Source organism: Micromys minutus (genome assembly GCF_963924665.1).
Source record: "Micromys minutus genome assembly, chromosome: 12".
Lineage (NCBI taxonomy): Eukaryota > Metazoa > Chordata > Mammalia > Rodentia > Muridae > Micromys > Micromys minutus.
Genome location: NC_137981.1, coordinates 7,732,711 through 7,752,319, shown reverse-complemented (window position 1 = coordinate 7,752,319; position 19,609 = coordinate 7,732,711). Strand labels below are relative to the sequence as shown.

The 19,609-nt window shown below is 33.3% G+C and overlaps 1 protein-coding gene across 1 annotated transcript in view; it reads right to left on the bottom strand.

Moving 5' to 3' along the window:
* TOP2B (DNA topoisomerase II beta) overlaps positions 1-19,609 on the bottom strand; it is a 61,292-nt gene that overhangs the window by 9,629 nt on the left and 32,054 nt on the right. Inside the window, exons 11-30 of the mRNA XM_080926891.1 lie at positions 18,931-19,069; positions 18,128-18,285; positions 17,860-17,985; positions 16,772-16,882; positions 16,579-16,684; positions 15,516-15,625; positions 15,144-15,236; positions 14,939-15,053; positions 13,328-13,449; positions 12,962-13,110; positions 12,255-12,486; positions 10,373-10,507; positions 9,306-9,506; positions 8,677-8,872; positions 8,442-8,533; positions 5,729-5,884; positions 5,474-5,557; positions 2,438-2,632; positions 433-577; positions 55-216 (exon numbers count right to left, since the gene is read on the bottom strand). Of these exons, the coding sequence (XP_080783017.1) occupies positions 55-216; positions 433-577; positions 2,438-2,632; positions 5,474-5,557; positions 5,729-5,884; positions 8,442-8,533; positions 8,677-8,872; positions 9,306-9,506; positions 10,373-10,507; positions 12,255-12,486; positions 12,962-13,110; positions 13,328-13,449; positions 14,939-15,053; positions 15,144-15,236; positions 15,516-15,625; positions 16,579-16,684; positions 16,772-16,882; positions 17,860-17,985; positions 18,128-18,285; positions 18,931-19,069 (2,827 nt within the window). The remainder of the gene's footprint in view (positions 1-54; positions 217-432; positions 578-2,437; positions 2,633-5,473; positions 5,558-5,728; positions 5,885-8,441; positions 8,534-8,676; positions 8,873-9,305; positions 9,507-10,372; positions 10,508-12,254; positions 12,487-12,961; positions 13,111-13,327; positions 13,450-14,938; positions 15,054-15,143; positions 15,237-15,515; positions 15,626-16,578; positions 16,685-16,771; positions 16,883-17,859; positions 17,986-18,127; positions 18,286-18,930; positions 19,070-19,609) is intronic.

Sequence of the window (19,609 nt, the reverse complement as noted above, 5' to 3'; positions counted from 1 at the left end):
AGTATAGGTCAATAATCATATGCAGTAAAATAAATTTAAATTGCATCACAATACCAGCTGCTCTCCTAAGCAAAGAATCTCTTGGAATAACCACAGGCTCTGCTTCTTCCAAATCACTCTCTGATTTGGATTCATCGTCTGACCAAGGATTCCGTTTCTTCACTTTCTTTGTATTAGGTTTACCAGTTGATGTCGGTGTTTTTCTAACCCTGGTACCTAAAAGAAAGACATTGGTAATTTTCATATAAATACTTATTCAAAGTTACTAGTGAAGTTTTTTTATGAAAGGTTCATTATAAAAGAAAACTATATTAAAGGTATTGCTTGAACTACTAAAAATAAATCAATAAATCAATAAATCAAAATCAGTAGACTCTAGACATATTTTCTCTCTTACATACAAACGTGCACAAAAGCATTCTAATGCCTTACCAGGCTCCTTTTTCTCTCTCTTGGGTTTGGGGCCTTTATTTACAGGAGTAGATGGGGTCATTGTCTCTTCTCCTGTACCTTCTACTGGTGTTCCACTCAATTCTTCATCAAATTCTACTTTCACTACTGTGGTATCAGGATCACCCTATATGTTAAAAATGAAACCAAATCCAATCATGAGTAAAAGTAAAAAGTAAATTAACAATGCTTATTTTAGAGATAAGTTTCATGCAACAGTTTCTTCATACCAGGTAAGTTTTTTTAATGTATTCCACTTGAGATATGTTTTACTTTATTTCATTTTCCTGTTCAAATAACACTGCTTATAAGCCAAACATTCTGATATATTCACTGAGATGATAGCCTCTTAGGGTAATCTGAATAAGCTGGGATCTTGGTGGGCAAAGGAACTATGAGAATAAAAGCTACATACTCAAAATAAAAATAAAAAAAAAAAAAAAAAAAAAAAAAACAAAATCTCCAAAACTAAAAATAAACAAAAGTACAAAACCCCCACACTATTAGTGCCTATACCTACAGGGAAAACATTTTCAAACTGCTGAAGGAAAATAAGCAATGGATATAATTTGTGAAGTACTATAGGCTGAATCTAACCCGAAATTCTTGGTAAGGGCAGGAGACTGGTAGGCAGGTACACTGTCAATACTGACCAGTCAAAACAAGAGTGAACAACAGCAGCTGAAGGAAATGTGAACCATTCTGCTTAAGAAGGATCAAAGAAAACATCCCAAAGGAGGCTTTCCTACCAAGTTCTGAAAGAATCATCCAGGGTTGCCAGCTGGGTAAAAAAGTGGTAAAAGCAGCAAGATGAGAAACAACGCAGGCCCATAGTCAGGACAGCGGGCCTAGTTTCAACCATGCTTAGTTCAGGGGGCTTTGGGCATTACATTATAGCTTGGAGACAAACATTCAAGAGTTACTGTGTTAAGTGGGCAAAGCTCAGGGCAGGCAGAGATGAGTTTATTGACACTACAGAAAGTAAGAAAGAAAGAATGAACATGACACCAAAGGACAGAGACCACTGAGCTCAGGTTAAAACTGATGAGGTGAAGGCCCGGGCCAGAGAAATACAGCCCAGTCATCAGACAGAAAAGAATGCTTGCTCTAGTGTCAAAATGACCCTATGTTTCAAATTAGTTCAAATATTAGCTCCCAACAAAATAAATAAATAGATTAATTAAATTAAAAATATTCTCTAATCTGTAACTCCAATTTAGGCTTATTCACTAATCACAAAGAATCTGAATTCTCAGTTATGTGTTGAATATATACACATACATATTCCTTGGATATAGAACAAACCTGTCTAGACCTTTCGACTCTATAAGACCATCATACATCCTGTTTTCTTGCCTCTGGACATTTATTGAAGCCTTTATATCTGGCTTATCCTGGTCCATCCTGCTCAAGGGTAAATTTCTCATCTTTCTTTTTTTTAAGTTCTTGATAGTAACTATCAATGCCAATAATGCTATATATGCTTAATAGTGTTTACCAAAAACAAATAAGATCATAGAAAGTGATAAGTTACTTCGAAAGCCAAATAAAGTTTTTTTTCTGCTTAACACGCCCTTAATTTGTCATAATAATATAAAATTTAAATCTATAAAGTTAATAGCTTATATGGGTTTGGGGTTGTTTTTTGCTAAGACTTTAATTTAAAAAGATGTTCAGTGTTTCTCATCCTAAAGACAGAATTTAGGCCCCTGTAGTCCCAATCAACTCAGAAGGCTGAGGCAAGAAATCAGTTAAACCCAAATTGAAACCAAACAGAGAGGATAAAGGGGTTGCAAGAAACTGAACTAAATAAGTGTGTCCTCTAAATACATGTGTGTCCCTGACTGTTATGGTGCTCTTCCTCAGCTCAGCTGCTCTCATGAAAAAATATTTCCTATCACATTAAAATACATGATAAATCATAAAGCATGAATAAGCATAAACTTAAGTGACTGTATTAATGAGCTGACACAGGAATGTGTGATACCTTCTTCTTCTTCAGCAATTTTCTGCTGGCATCTGCCTTCATAGCAGTGATTTCAGGAACAATTCTTCTCCCGTAAGGTGAGGGCATCGTCTCTTCCAGCTGAAGTTTCTTTACCTTAGGTTTGCCAACTTTACCTTTTATTGCTTTCCCGGACATTCCTGCCAGAATATCCTCTCGTTCTTGTGCTTCCACTTTCTGAAATACGGTTAAAAGGGAAGGAGATCCATAAGTAGCTCTGTAAAAACAGTCACTATTGCATAAGAACCTGAAATTAATCATCAACATGTTTCTTTTTGGCTGATCTAATCTGAGACAAAATAATGGGAAGAGAAAACTTTTACGTTAGAACAGCTGAGTCTTAATCCCAATTCATGAATGTAGCTTCCTACTCTTAATAGAATATGGCAATCGTAATTAGTGACCTAAGTGGTTCTTTATAGTCCTATCAGAGTATGGAATAGGACCACTGCTGACCTGTTTGTATCAGAAACCTGGCAAATCACAGACAAAGACAGTTCTGTTAAAATGTATGATGTGGGTCTGGACATACACTGCACTGTGGCTCTTACAGAAAACATGAACTCAGTTCTCAGCACCTACATGGTGGTTCATCTCCATTTTAACTTCAATTTCAGGGCATTCTACCCCCTCTCATGACTTCTTCAGCACTAGCCACATAGGTGGTACACAGACATATATACAGAAAAACATCTATATGCATAATAAAATAAATGATAAATAAATCTTTAAAAAGTATGAAGCTATTCTTTCCAGTTGCTTTAATCATACTAACGATTCACAATTTTAAAGTAAGAAAGAAATACCAAGACATTGATCTAATGGGATTGTTATCAAAATAAATGAATATATAACCACAATTAATGCAACAAATTCTAAATTCTATAAAATTATCCTTTATAATAATTAACAGGTTTGGAAAGGTGCAAAAAAGTGTCATCTCTTAAAAGACATTTAAAACATTTTTGATTAATAAAATTTTATAAGTATGATGTTTTAAAATCAAACACTATTATTAATATCCAATCTTAATACTTCTACTTACTACTTATATATTCTTAATAAGTAACTGAGAGTTGGTAGGGCACCTACCATGGTGGCAGGCTTTATAAAATCATATCATAGCTATTTTAGGGATGATGATGAAAAAGGCTTTGCAAAGATGAATAATTAATTTTAATCATACCAACAGAACGCCTCTCTAAGCAAGTCCCTCCACTTCTCTAGGCTTCCAATCCTTTTCTGTTTTATAGAATGAACCACTTTGTTCATCTGAGAACTACATGCAATGCAGTATCTGCATACAAGGTATGTTCAATTGATAGTAGCATGACTTTAAAGAATGCAGTCATAAAATTTAAGTCTAAATATTCTTAGTTATCAAAAAATTACTCTATCTTAGGGCTGGAGAAATGACTCAATGTAAGAGCAAGTACTGCTCTTGCAGAGGACCCAGGTTAAATTCCCTTCACCCATAAGGTGGTTCATAAACCTCTGTAATTCCAGTTCCAGGGGATCTGATTCTCTCCTTTGAACTCCATGGAAGCAACCAGGTATATATACATGCATTCAGACAAAACACTTAAGATACATAAAACAATCAAATCTACAAATAAGTAAAACCCTCTAGAATTTAAAGATTAATTTTTATTTATGTATATCTGTCTGTGTGAGTATATACTACATTGTGTATGGGAGCCTATAAAGGCCAGAGAAGGTAAGGGTGTATGAGAACTGTCTAATATAAGTCAAAGAAAGAGATCAGCAAATACTCTTAACTACTGAGCCATTTGTGTGAATATTGATAATTACCAAATAATAAAGTGACAAAACAAAAGTGTAGCAGACAGCAGCACTTGGGGCCCTAAGATTGCCTTGAACGGGGATATCTCTGGAACCTCTACTAGCAGAGCAAGCACAAAATGAGCATGTTTCACCCTTTGAGTCAGTGACCCAATTTAAAGTAGTATCAGAATTGCAGTAATAGTTATCAGAAACAGTAATTTTCTCTTTAATGTACGTTTGGTCATCTTTAATATGATGGAATCTAGGGTCTCATTCATGTTAGGCCAAGTTCTACACCACTGAGCATACCCACAACACAAAATTAGATTTTTAACATATATGCTAGCACAAAGAAAATATGCCTCTATTTAAAAAAATGTAATAATTAATTAAGTCAAGGTATACTATAGTACTTAAAAGATCAGGAACCTAAAACAACAACACAAACAGGTTTCAAAAATTCCATCAGGCAAGTGATATGATACAATTGTTCCTGCGAATTCTACTGTGACAGAGCCATGGGCAGGAGAATTAAATACTGGAATAATAATAAAACGATGAAGAATCTGAAATAGTGAAGTAACTAAAGAATTGGCATCTTACAGTAACAGTGGTTGCTCACTTTTGTATCAAAATCAAACATTCACCCTGCCTCCATGGATTTAATTTTAGTTCTTTAAGACAAAATTTTTACAAGGTTTACATTTTAAATTCTTTCTCTACTTTTACTTTTAAAATTAGAACTCCACTAACAGAAAAGTCACTGAAATTTCTTAAAATCTAAAGGAAGTAGAAATACCCATATCCATGGACTGGCTTAGTTCCTTTTAGAATAATGCCAAATTAAATCAACAGTAAGAAGCCAGGTAAGAGTTAAACCAAATAGAAAGCATTAGAATTTCATTTATGCTAATGAACTTGTAGCACTTATATCCGTCCACACTAGAAAAGCTTTTCTTTGTAACTTCACAGAGGTAAAGCTATCTTGATCTTAACTTAGATTATAAATATATTAATACAATGTTAAAGAAAAGTTCTGAGATAATTAAAAAACATTTTATTATTATCTCAAAACATTATTTTTCTAAATATAGTTTATTCATTTTAAAAGTTATTTACTCATTTAGCAGGGCTAGGAATTAAACTTAAGTGTTACACATTTTAGGTCAATCCACTACCACTAAGTTATACTCCCAGCCTGAAATACATATATTTAAGAAAGATGTAACGTACATCCAATTCTTCAACAAATGCTGCTAAATCTTCTTTCCAGAGATCTGAAGGAGATTTCCTTTTGAGATCATTAACCTCTCGTCCCTACAATTAAAAAAGAGAGGGGGAAAAAAAGAAAGAGTAGTACAGTTTAATATTTAATAGTTTTTAAATGTGTAAAGGATAAATCAAAATTCTTAGTTTTGGACAAAGAAAATCAAAGATACGGATAATATTGAAATAGTTCCAAATTATTTAACCCACAAACGTTCATACTTTTGTATCTCTCTGTTTAATGAGTTCTTCAACTTTTTCTTTAGTAAGAGACCATAGAGACATATTTAAAATATAATTAAAATCAGGGCCTGAAGGAGTTCCTGAGTCAGAGGAACTGTCATCATGTTGGTTTTGTGCATCTTCCTCTTCTGCAGCCTGTAAAAAATAATAAACTTTATATTAAGGTCCATTATAATACCAAATCAACATTTCAATTCCATTAATATTGGGCTTACATGCTATACTGTTAGTGGTAGTTTTTTTAAGATTACCATCCAGATTGCCTATAAACCCTATTTCTTACATTTAAAAAAGAAAGCCTAAGATTTTCTTAAGCTATAGCATAAAATTTTCAGAAGGAGTAGTACATTACAATAGTACATAGTATCCCTAATTACTCAGGAATTTGATGAAATGTCGATTGCTTTCCTAAGTCCCAAACTGAAAAGATACTGTATCTTAAATTACTAAGTAAAATGTTTGTCGTTGCATACTGTCAGACTTTTATACTGGTAGTTAATGAACATAAAAAATACACACATAAAAAATCACTTATAAAAATGTTTTAATAGTTGTAGAAATATAAATAGGCTACATATACTCACTACAGATGTATTTTAATAAAAATTTCCTATTACTATGAAGATTATTCAAATTTGAACTCAGAAAATAAGCTGACTGAAAACTAAGTTGATGGTTTAAGGTGGAGAGATATTCTGTTACTCAGAATAATAATTGCACTTTAAAGAAGTCTCTTATCCTAATACTATGTTTTAAATTACAATGAGTTCAATAAAAGTAATTTTAGGTGTCACTGCCTTCAAATGCTTAAAAACAAAGGCATTAAATGAAATTAAATTAAAGATGTTTAAGACACTCAGACAATTAAAAATGAAAGATAATCTAACAAGCCAAAAGTTTATAAATAAACAGCTTTACAATTAAAAATATTGAAATAAAATGATGTATGTATACCTACAAAGTTAGGACTGAGTATACTTTGGAAATAAAATGATAAAAATTAAAAGTGCAAATCAAGATGCTTCATGACATAAATAAAACTATATACTTAATTAAGGAACAGTTGCTAGATGATTAGCAAGTACTAGCTAATATTTAATAGACTGTCAACAGTGAGCTGCCATGGAGCTATGGAAATCTAGGTTATTAGCCCTCTGTGAGGTATTAGAGCACAGTACAATTCTGCCTAAAACTCAAACTTCAGAGTGCAGTCTGTCTAGGTTTTCAATACACAAGAAGCGTTATTAATGAGCACTTTAAGAATATGTATGTGTGTTTCACTATTAAAGAATATAGCTAAGGGCACTTTTAGAAATCAATTAAACAGTGAGCTTTTCCATGCATTATAGGAAGTAATCTTTAAGTAGATGTTTTATAACTCTCTCTCTCCCAACACTACAGGCTCTAGTAAGAACCACTCCTTTTGGTACTGAATTCCTTACTTCCTTAAGTGTACAATTGGCAACAATGCTGTAAAACTTTCATGGTGTCGATGAAACTACTAAAAGCAAGCTAGATTTTATCCATGAATTCTGCTTCCACCAGAAGGGCATTCCAAAACCAGAACACCCTTATATTTTAAAACTGAGTAAGCACCAAATTCATTAGCTTATTAGGTAATTTTTAAAGACCTATAGTTTAAACCAACAACGACACAGTTCAAGAAGGATATAAGCATAATTTGGAGTTTGGCAGCACAATAAATCATAAGATGAAAGAACGTGCTCCTTCCATCACACTGTCCTACTTTATTAAAATAGTAAATAAGCCTGTTAGCTTGATACTACACAGTTTGTTCTGATTTTACTCGCTTTAACATATTATACTGACTTCAAATTTGAGAAGTGCTTAATATGAACAAGAGCAGTATTTCAATATACTTGGATAAAAAATTCAAAAAATTATGGTTGAAGACTCTAAACTGTAAGGGAATTTAACATATCAGTTCACAGTATATCACCCAATTTTAACTGTCTTAAATAATGTTAACATTACTATCATATATATAGATAGATAGATAGATAGATAGATATACAAAAAACTATCATTGCTGTTTTTAACTTTTCGACATTTCTGTTATCAATCATTATGTTGTACTGCCTTTTTAAATTGCCTTTTTATTATCACAAATAGTAAAAAAAATTAACTCTTGATGGAACTCCTAAGGTTCCAATATTTCATTCTCTGAATACAACTATTATCTAAATTGGACAACTTAATTATAATGTTTAAATTTCAGACCCAAAGTCTAAAGACAGACAGAGCACATGCTTGGTGTTAGTGAGTACAAAAAGGAACAATTGTCTCTCATCTTCCCGGCCCCAACCACAACTAGACCAAGCAGATGCCACACAGTCATCACAGACTGGCTCCCAAAGAGTAAGCATGTACTTTATAGAACCACCATGAGAAATTAAACCTCTTAATGGCAGACTTAAGATCAATGAGACTGAGCCACATTCTCAGTACGGAGCCATTTCTAAAGGCCCTGGTGGAGAGGAGTACTCTGTGATGGGTATGCACTGAGAATTCCTAAACTGTGTCTGCTCTGTGGTTTAGCAGAAGCCTTCAGTCTCCAAACAGCCAGCTTAGCACCTTTATGAGTTCTAAATCAAACTTTTGGGGTTAGGGATTTTGTTTTGGAAGTTGCTTTTCAGAGCTTCTCTGAGTATCTTTTTCTGCAGGTGATTACCTTTTCTTGTGCTTCTTTCCACGCTTTCACTGGGTCAGATTCATAACCTCTCTGGACTAACATTTGAATCAAATCTTTCTTTGACCTATTCTCTATGTGAGGGAAAAATAAAATTAGGATCAAGAAAAGAGATCAATTTGTATTTGCTTATATTCTACTGACAAAAATGTCTTCTATTAATAAAGACTTTTTCCCAGCTTAACTAATGTTCAAAACTTTAAAGGCTATGCCTTACCTATAGTAATTTTCCCTTGTATCTTCTCTAAAATGAAACGAGCTTGATTATTAAGCTTTGTAGATTCTGCTCCCAACATTCCTACAAGCCATTCCTTCCGTAAACCATAATAACTTAATCGTAAATCAAAGAATTCTTTCAAAATGTCTTGCACAGTTTCATACTTCTTCAGACATCCCATATGATCAAAGAGTACCTACATAAAATACAAAGGGTTTTCTTAAAATTAAATAAATCTGTACTGGTATTTTAATTTATTTAATATGTATAGTACTTAAAACAACTCTAATAAATATACACTACCCCTGAAATCCATTAAAATAAACAAAAATTATTAAAACATTTCTATAAATATTTTTTAGTGACAGGAATTTGATAAATACAATTATCAAAAACTATGGGAAAGTTTAAAATAGTAAAAATTTTGAGGGACTATTTTTTAGAGGGTTTCTTAGGGAACTAGAGTGGTGGCTTGCAGTTAAAAGTACATACTGTTATTGCAGAAGACCTGAGTTTGGTGCCGAGCACCAGAGGAAAGTAATTAATCACTGGATTCTTCAGGATTCAAGTTTACTGTTATAGCTCCTATGATTATTCACTGTATGACCATTTAGGAAAGATTACATTACCATGGAATTACAAGTCAGAGTAGTTTGAAGCTTGAAAACTTTATGCAGGCCAGCAGCTTCTGCTTGCGCTAGTTTCTCTTCTGTCATTTTCACCACAAATTTCACCGTTGTATCCGTATGATATTCTTTGTAATCAGAAATCAGTGCTGGTGTTTTATCTGTTCCATTAAGCATAGGTTCTAGAACCTGCTCCTTATACACCTATAAAACATTCATTTAAAATGACAATAAATCTTGTTACAATATACTATCATGTTCTCATTAGTCACATAATCTTTTAAAAATTCTGGAAAAAAGTTAACATATCAGTTCATAGTATATCACAGTTTTAACTCTTTTAAACAATGTTAACATTACTACCTTGTACATACAAATCTATTTCAGTATCTAAAACTACAGGAACAAAGAAAAAATGTCTTTGTTGTTTCTGTTAATACAAAGGTGACATATAAGGGTGTGCTTGATGATGAGAAAAGACATACAAGATGATGGTTGGTTCTGAGCTCCTTACACACCACCAGGCACTGTGAGGAAGATGGCAGAGATCTAGCAGAGGGCATCGATTTATAGCACCTGAAGCTGATGTGAATTTACTGAGCATATTTACATTGGCCTACAATCGTTCTCATTCCATGCCTTTTGTCTTAAACACAAACATATAATCTCTTTTTTTAAATGAATTAAAGGAAGCACCAACTAATGCAATGGTTTTCAACTTTCATGATGCTGTGGTGAACCCTACTCATAAATTCCTTTGTTGTTACTTCATAACTGTAAAGTTGCTGCTGTTGTGGATCATAGCATAACTATCTATGTTTTCTGATGGCCTTAGTAACCCCTGTGAAACGGTTCTTCAACTCTGTAGGGGATGTGACCCACAGTGAGAACTACTAAGCTAATACAGATCATTTTTTACATATACTTAAAAACTCAAAAATTCAAAATACAAATAAAAGAGTAAAAATAAATATGAAGCTAAGTTTTATATAGATACAGGATAAACAAACAGGTGAATTATTTGTGCCCCAAAGAATAAAGCAATGCATTTCCCACCTGGTTATACTAACCTGTGTCCAAGTTCTGACTGGAAGTTCTGTAATCTCTACTGTGTTTCTGTCCACCACAAATATCTCACCACTAACAGCATACTGGTTCTGACCAAGTTCCTGGATGGTGCCTTTGAAGTTCTTATAGTTTGGAAGCTGATGGGGAATAGAAATGACTTGATTTGGCTTTGCTCTTGAGTGCCAGTACCACCTCTAAATAGCCCCTTAGCACATGGCCTACTGATTACAGCAGGTTAATATGACTAAAACTTCTTAAACTCACTTGTTGCTCACTAAGTTCCTTGATTTTGAATTTATACATTCTGTTGATATAATCTGAACATGACTTAGTCCTCCCAACACTTTTCACAGGCTTCCTTAGTCTCTTTTTCAGTCTACTGCTCAAATGCCTTCCATGTTAGCTTAATAGCCTTTAAATTCAAATTCCTTTTGCTTCATACTGAATGCCTTGTAGAGTTTGTCTGGATCCAACTGAACTTCCTAATTTTATTCTAATGATTTTTCTTTCCTTCAAAACCACTACTTTTCTCCCATGCTCTGTTTAAAGATTTTGAATGCTTATAACTATCTATCATTTAAATAGTATGAATGTTCTACCAGGGTTTCATGTGAAACTATAGTTACCACTGTAAGAAATCTGAGTGAGAATTTTAAAAGTAAGGCTTCAGTAAAGGGTTAGGATTAAATGAGGGTGAAGCCCCATTACTAAATCCTAGAACTTTGTGTGAAAGAGAGAGGCCAGAAAGACAGAGCTAGCTCCACTGCGCCCCCCACCCCCGTTTCTCACCATATGAAAGACAGTAGACACACACAACCCCCCCTCAACATATGAAGCCTCATTCTGCCAGCGGACTCTGGCAACACAAAAGCCAGGACTAAATGAGGTCTCTAAGGACCAAAACTCAGAATTATGAAGTAAAACAAACCTTTCCCTCAAAAAAGTAACCTGACTCAACCATTGTACTGTGATAAAAAAAAAAAAAAAAAAAAAAAAAAAAAAAAAAAAAAAAAAAAAAACATCAAATACCACTGACTCATTCTCAGCTCCCCACTTTAGTTATCAACATAAATTTCCTCATCCTTAACTAAATCACAAGAGATTATTTCCTGTTCAAAAATCTATACTTTATTGCTTTCACTAAAAGAGTCAACATATAGCAGGGAACATTTTGTGCATGTTGAATACATTTAATCACTATATATTTCAAGCCCTAATATCTTCTTCTGACAAAATATTAACTTTAGAAAACAAAGACCCTAACTCTTTCATTCCCCTGTTAGTATAGGGCCATGTACTACCAGTGATATAAGAAGTATATACTACTGGAATAACTAGCTCATCATCCTCCAATGGATCCAAAACAGCTTAAATAAAATACTATCGTAGAAAGTAGTTCGGAGCTTGGGAATTAGTAGTAAGATTCTTTGCTATAGATGCTTGCAGGATCTAAATTCATATCCCCAGTATAAAAAGCAAGGTGTGGCTGCATAAAGCAGTAACCCCAGCAAAGGGATGAAATAACAGGTAAGTAAATACCAGGAGCTCACTGGCTATGTCCAGTTCAGTGAGACACTTGGACTCAAAGATTCTGCACTATATGTGTGCATGTGTGTGTGTGTGTGTGTGTGTGTGTGTATCTGTATCATGATACATTTTAAGCCCTGAATAAAGTGCAAGGTATTTTAAAATTTCAATAAACAGTTTTACCCCATAAAACTTATCTTCAGACTCATTCATTTATGTTTCAGGTAAGTAAATATAAATTTATATCTTAATAGGATCCTGTCTACAAGAGATCTAAATGAAAAGATTCTATTATTTTCCTAAGAGAGATAAATTTTGTCCTTTAATAAGTCAACAACCTAAGCCATAAAAACTTACCATGGGATGAGGATCCAAACCTTCTAGCATCCTCCTGACATTGTTCACAATTTCTCTGGCATCATAGTTGGGCAGTTTACAAGCCCATCCAGTCCCAATACCCTCAGCACCATTAATCAAAACCATGGGGATTATGGGGATATACCACTCTGGTTCTACACGTTGATTATCATCGTAAAGGAACTTAAGCAAGTTATCATCCACAGGTGGAAAGAGTAATCTTGCCAGAGAGCTAACAAAAGGAAACAGAAGAATATTGCTCTGAGAAATGAAACCTTATAAGGACTTACATTTTAATAATTCTGACTAGATACAATATAATTCACCTCATATTAGTACAAAAGACATATTTCTCGTAAGTACAAACCAGTATAAGAGTCCTTATATACTTTGATATTTACTTAAGTGCTTTAATATTGTTAAATAACTTTAGAAGAAGTTCCAATTATTCTAAATAAAATACCTAACCCAGTTTCAGTCTAAAGAATAAAACTAAGTGCAGAATAAAAGTGTACTTTTATTAGCACTGATTTTTACCAAGAATGTATAAACATTAAGGCCAAATTACTTATGATCAAATAATTTGAAGTATTCACCCAGAGCAGAATAACGGAACAATCCTCTCCCCCCACCACTCTATCTACTAAACTTTGACTTGCTATAACAAACTTCAGTTGGACTTGTCAGCAAGCCAGACAACTAATTACCTTAACATTGTGAAAATATAACGGGGGCTTGCAGCATCTTTGCCACCATGAAGCCGAGTTCCAAACTGACCAATGGGCTGAAGCAAGTTAACATTGTTACTGCCCACAAAATTCTGAGCCAAATTCACAATAGTCATCATCAATGCTTGCTACAAAATAAAAAGAAAAAAATTAGTTTTTTGTTAATTAAAAAATCTTACGATTTACAGCCTACATTTTTAGAACGATGTCTCAATTTGTATTGAAACCGAAACTCTAAATTCTATTGCATTTTCAAGACCTTATAAAAACTACTCTATTATGATTAATTGTCATTTAGCATGCCAAAAATTACAGCTCTCAGTTGACTTCATCTTTAATGCTTACTTCTCCATGATGATAAGCAGACATTTCAGCAACGGATCCAGCCAACTGTGCGACTTTAACTTCACGTTTATCATTCCTCTTGAAACAGGTAAATAAAACTTTTCGTTGACCTGGCTTGAAACCTATTTTTAAAAGAACAGCCCTCCTTTTAAAATAGTCTTAAAACTATTTTTAAAATACTGTCACTGCATGAATTAATTTCAGTCTCACCTCCTCCCCACATCACCTCATGACTAACCCCTGGTAGGCCTTGTAACCTACACTGTCTCTGATTCTCCATGAAGTTGGTTAACCATTCTTATTTGTCATTTTTTATATGTTGTAAACAAAATACTTCAAAATATCAACACTTTTAGTGGCAACATTACATGTTTGGGAGAAAATTAAAAGACATTTCCAGTTCCTAAGAGTACTGACTAAAGATCGCCTGGACTTTAGGAACTACCCAGAGGTGTCATGCCTCTTCCACAGAGTCTCTGTTTCCTGTGACTTATGCCAGAAGGGATGTATTTGCAAACAGAAGTTTGATAATTTCGATTAGCATATCTATAGTCAGAAGCAGTCACAAAGGTTTACTGCAGTAGTTGGGAATGCTGGAGACTTTAGAATCTTTGTAATCTGGATACTCAAGCCATATGAATGAGCAAATTACTAAACCAGTCTGTGTCCTAAAAGCAACTGAAATAGCAGCCATTCTAATACCCCCAGTCCTAAGATTATATGCTGTTTTCTCCTCCTTGCTTGAGACCAATGAACACAGCAATAACCTTATCCATATATACTGACAGTTGCATCCATCATGGTGAGGCCAGAGCACGAAAGAAAGAAGATAATAAAACATGGCTACATCTTTGAAAATTTCATTATGTGACTGAGGAGACACCATTATCTCAGACAATGAGAGGTACATAAGAAGTAGCACAGACGTTCATGTATCTGAGACCAGTGTAGACAGAAGGACTATTTCATAGAAGGGACACGATCTCAGGCTAGACCTGACAGATGAACACAACTGTTTAAATGAAAAACCAAGCAACCCAAAGAAGAACAAATTTGCTATGACTTATATAATTGGGAGTAGATGTTCTAAATAAGAAAATCAGTTCTAATAGAAAGTTTCTAAATTTTGCAAGTGAGATTATTTATAAATTATATAAATTATTTAGATTGGGTTTTGTTAATGAGATTTAAAAACATTTTAAAAGCTTGAGTAATAATTATTTAGATAGAGTTCTATTCTACTTACTCTTTGAAATTTCAATTTTTGAAGTTTCAAATTTTGAAGTTCAATTACTTGGACAACAACAAAAAAGACCTTTAAAGATGGCCCTTATTTTTCCTGAAAAATTCAGATTGTAAAAAATAGTATAAAAACAAACAAACAAAAAAAAAACAAAACAAAAAAAACCCCAGCTCTTTTACCTCAAAAGCTTTAAGCCCCTTTGAATCAATTCTTCATGTTTTCTAATATTTCAAATAAGAATTTTAAATGGACTATAGACTTTGGTGTTTTAAATAAGAATTTAAAGTGGCATGAAAGAGCAGCCTAAAGTATGCATAATTAAATCATACAGAGCATGCAAGGATGAGAAACTGTAACAGATCACTCACCATCCACAAGAGATGGAATGGACCTCTCATTGTCCGAGTTTGAGAAGAGAATCAGTTCCTTGTTGATGAAGTCATTGTATGTCAAATGCTTGGTCGCTGTGCCGTATAAAAATTGCTAGGAGAAAAATACATAGCAGTAATGTCACTATCACTGCATGAATTAACCTCAGTCTCACCTCCTCCTCACATCGCCTCATTGACTAACCTCTGGGAGGCCATGTAACCTACGCTGTCTCCGATCCTCCATGAAGTTGGTTAACCATTCTTTTCTGTCATCAATCTTCTTCTTACTAAATGCCTGAAGAAGTCCAAGCAATAATACCATCATTAAAATTAATTTCACTATAAAACTTCAATTTATAAGTGGCAAATAACTCCAATGAACTGAAGTTGTTTTCCTAATAACTTTTAATCAAACATATTTGAGCTAAGTCTTTTTCTTAAAAAAAAATAAAACCAAAATTCACACTTTAGGTACTATACTTTCAAGAAAGACTTCTCACACAAAACTCTAGAAGGAAACACAACAGGAAGGAAATAGATACAGAAATGTTTTGTTTATTCACAACATACTTACCAAAGTTATGGCAGCATCATCTTCCGGGCCAGCATATCTAAACAAAATGCGATGCCTTTCCATATCAGCAAAATATTCCTTTGCTTCTTTAGCTGTACTGGTACCCAGCCCTGCATGATTTAATATAAAATGAGGTCACAAATAGGGATTGTTCAAAATCATCAAATGAAAAACTTATAGAGTCATTAAATTGCTACTAATTAATCAAACTTAAGACTGACAACCTAAATATATGTCTCCTGACTTAAACATGCAATGCTACATATTAATAATTGTTTCTGTCAAACAAATCTAACTCGAATATGATCACATTCTGATTTAAGTATCATGTAACAGAAAATAAGCAAAAAGGAGATTGTTACATATTAAATAAAACTAAAGGAGCACAATGAGAAAATTCAAGACATGACATATTTACACAGAACAGTTTCTTTAATGAATTAAAATTTAAAAATTCATAAAATATAAAAAGGTTATATTCAGAGATTTAAAAGGCCCATAAATCAGATTATTAACTGTTTGGATCTTGATTTAAAATATCAAATATATAATACATTAATGTAATCTGCATAAATTTTAACTTGGCTAAATTTTAAATATGTTAAAAAAGAATATGGGTATTTGTCAGATGTACATTAAAGTAATGACAGTTAAAACACTATAATGTCTAACAGTAATTTCAGATTAACTCTTAGCTAAGAAAGGCTAAGTGGCATAAAACAGTGATTGTTAAAATGAATAAGCAGTTGTGTTCTTACACAATATTTGTGTGTGTGTGTGTGTGTTTGTGTATGCACATGCATATAATAAAATTCAAAGTGCTAAGAAGAAATTCTGTAACATTATTATTATTATTATTATTATTATTATTATTATTATTATTATTATCATTATTACTATTGGAAGTTTAAATTTTTTCTTACAGAATTTTCTATTAAAAAACTTCAATCAGCAATAAGCTGATGGTTTTAAAATCTAAAAGACACTTTCAAGGTATTTATTACTCTCATAAAATAGATTACCTAAGCAGTCACTTTATAAACTTCAATATTAAACTACAAACCTTTGTAGTACTTTATTTTCCAGGCTTTCTGGTTTTCTATATGCTTTTTCCACTCATCAAATTCAGGAATACTATAAAAGGAAAGTTCTTGCTTATTCTTGCTCGCCTTAATTAAAAAAATAAATAGAAAGAAATTAGTTCTTCTACTAACACTTAAAAAAACAGTGCAAAATCAAAAGAATGCATGTTGTACCTTTACAATGGGAGTAATGAATTCTTCAAGAAAACCATGCTTCAAAAGTGATGGCCAATTGTGATGAATAAAATTGATTAGCAGGCCTTTGATGTGAGAACCATCTTGATCCTAAACAAATGTAAAGCAAAAAGTCCCATCATTTTATAAAATATAACTACTTTTAAGCAAGTTTTAAAACGTATGAGTGAAGCCAAGACAAAATCACATTCAAACTGTAGATAAGTATTAAAGAAGAAGCATAGATTAGAAGACCGTCACTTAAGGGACAAGTTCAGTTAACAACAGACTGGACATACTTGTCCTTACAAAATGACATGTTATCATATCTTGTATGGTGTACCAGAATGTTTAAGGGTGGAAAAATTTATGCAGGTTATAAGCCCACTTCCATGGGCAATAAAAGGAAAACCACCGAGCACAGGTATTTACATGTCTTCTTATGACATGAAAACTGCGAACATTCTGCTTAAGACTATATTGCACTTTTTTCTGATGAATTCTTCACAAATGTTTTACATTTTAAGAAATACTACTGGTTACATATAAAGTTCTCCCTTTTCAATATTCTAGTTCTTGATTGTTGCTATGTTAAAGTTCTCCTTGGCTTTGTGCATCCCAACTTAGGCCAACATGTGCCAATAGTAACCACCAACCTACGAGGTCACTGTTTTCCTCTTACAGATGCCAACATTTCATTCCTATTCCCACATAGTCTCAGTTACTGTGATACAGTACTTAAATTACAGTACAGATACTTACTTACAGAACACTGTGTTCTATTCTTTTTCTACTTCCTGCATTTCAAAAACATATTAAAATAACGAATGAGGTTAATAACTGCCAAAATTAAATAATATAAAATGAGCTTCATGTGCAGGTTTTCATACAATAATGTGTCCTCTAGAAGCACACAATCACTTTCACCTATACAATTTCCTGATACAATTACCAGAAAATGGTCTAAAGATTCCAAATGTAGCTCAGTGGTTACACCTGTCCTAGGTCCAGCACACATACATACAGATATACACAATAAGACAATCTGAAGATATGAACTGTAAATATGGAATGACTTTCAGACCCACCTGATCAGTCATAATCATAATCTTTCCATAACGTAAAGTTTTCAGAGATTCTGCATCATCATAACTTTTCTTGTATTGCAAACCAACTATTTTAATAATATTGTTTATTTCTGCATTTTCCATAATCTATGCAAAAAGAAAAACATTGAAAGTATTTTTAAATTGCTGAAATATAAGGAATTATACATGCGTCTGAATGTACATTTGAAAATTCAATTTGAGCAATATGTTAGAAATGTTATGAATACCCATGGGAGTGAATACGAACCTGTTTGTGAGACGCCTCACGAACATTGAGAATTTTACCCCTGAGTGGGAAGACTCCATATCTGTCTCTCCCAATCACACCTAATCCAGATACAGCTAGAGATTTGGCGGAGTCCCCCTCCGTTAATATTAATGTACATTCCAGGGAATGTTTGCCACCTGAAAATAGTTTAAATTAAATATATTTTAAGTTCCTTATTTCACTAAGAAAAATGTACCAGAAAAATTATCATAACAATGATAATGGGACTATCTTATGCTTAATGAAGTTTAAATGGTAAACTGTAATTTGTAATTGTAACTGTAAACTGTACATTTTTAATACATTGTACTGGATTTTCCACTTCCTAAGATAGAAATAAATAGTACATAAAGCAATTTTTCCCTTCTGACCTCCCTTTCTCTCTTCTCTATGTAGTATGGAGTGTATGCACCCATGCAGAGGCCACAGCAGGACATTAGCTGTTGTGCTCTATTGCTCTGTCTCTGAAAATACCGTTGAGACAGAATCTTCACTAAAGCAGAAGCACACTGTTTAGACGAGGCTGACTGGTCAACCTGCATCTCTACCCAACCTGTCTCACAGTGCCATGGTTAAAGGCACAGACAACCGTGCCTATCCTTGTACATGGGTGCTGGGGAGTCAAACTTACGTCCTCAATGTTTATACTGCTTGAATCTCACCCACAGATCCATCCTCCCAACCCTATATAAAGCAATTTTAATTCTACTCTTAACAGAAAATCATAAATAAATAAAGTTTTTTTATAACTAAATAAAAGTTAAACTTGATTTGACTCTTACCAGCATCGTTGGCATCATCCAGCTTGGGAATGCCTTTGATTTTACTGTACTTTACTGATGAGCACTTTTTATTTAGCTGAGTCTGAGCCTTAAATTTCACCCAGTTCAATATGCTTTCTACAATGCCACAATTAGAGGCCTTAAAAAAGAAATCAAAGATCAGCAGTATATAAAATAGCTCACAAGTTCATCTAAAATTTATACAATTGTCTATGACAGTTAGAATCCAGGCATTTTGAAGATAAAATTATCACTATAAGACAGCCTAGTAAATTTTCGTAAATGACAATAAAACTGTATTATAACTAGTACTCAGGTAACTATACATACGATGATCTACAGTACTAAGACAAGGAAAATCCTATAAATTTCATGAATGTGAAGGCTCAAGTAAGGCTCTTATTACAAGTTAACATATTAATGACCCATTATTTTACTAATTGGAAAATCCCAACATTAACATTTCTGATATCTTTCAATTTAAAATGTGAAGCTTAAAATCCTATGGGAAAAAATACTGATTATGAAAATCACATTAGGATAACTCAGAAACTCATGCAAAAACCTCATTCTGCTAAAAGAGACTGCGCCTAACACACTGTTTATAATTTGGAATGAATTGGTGTATGATAAGATGATGAACTGTTTCCCTAATAAAGCTAAGTATCTTCAATTCCAT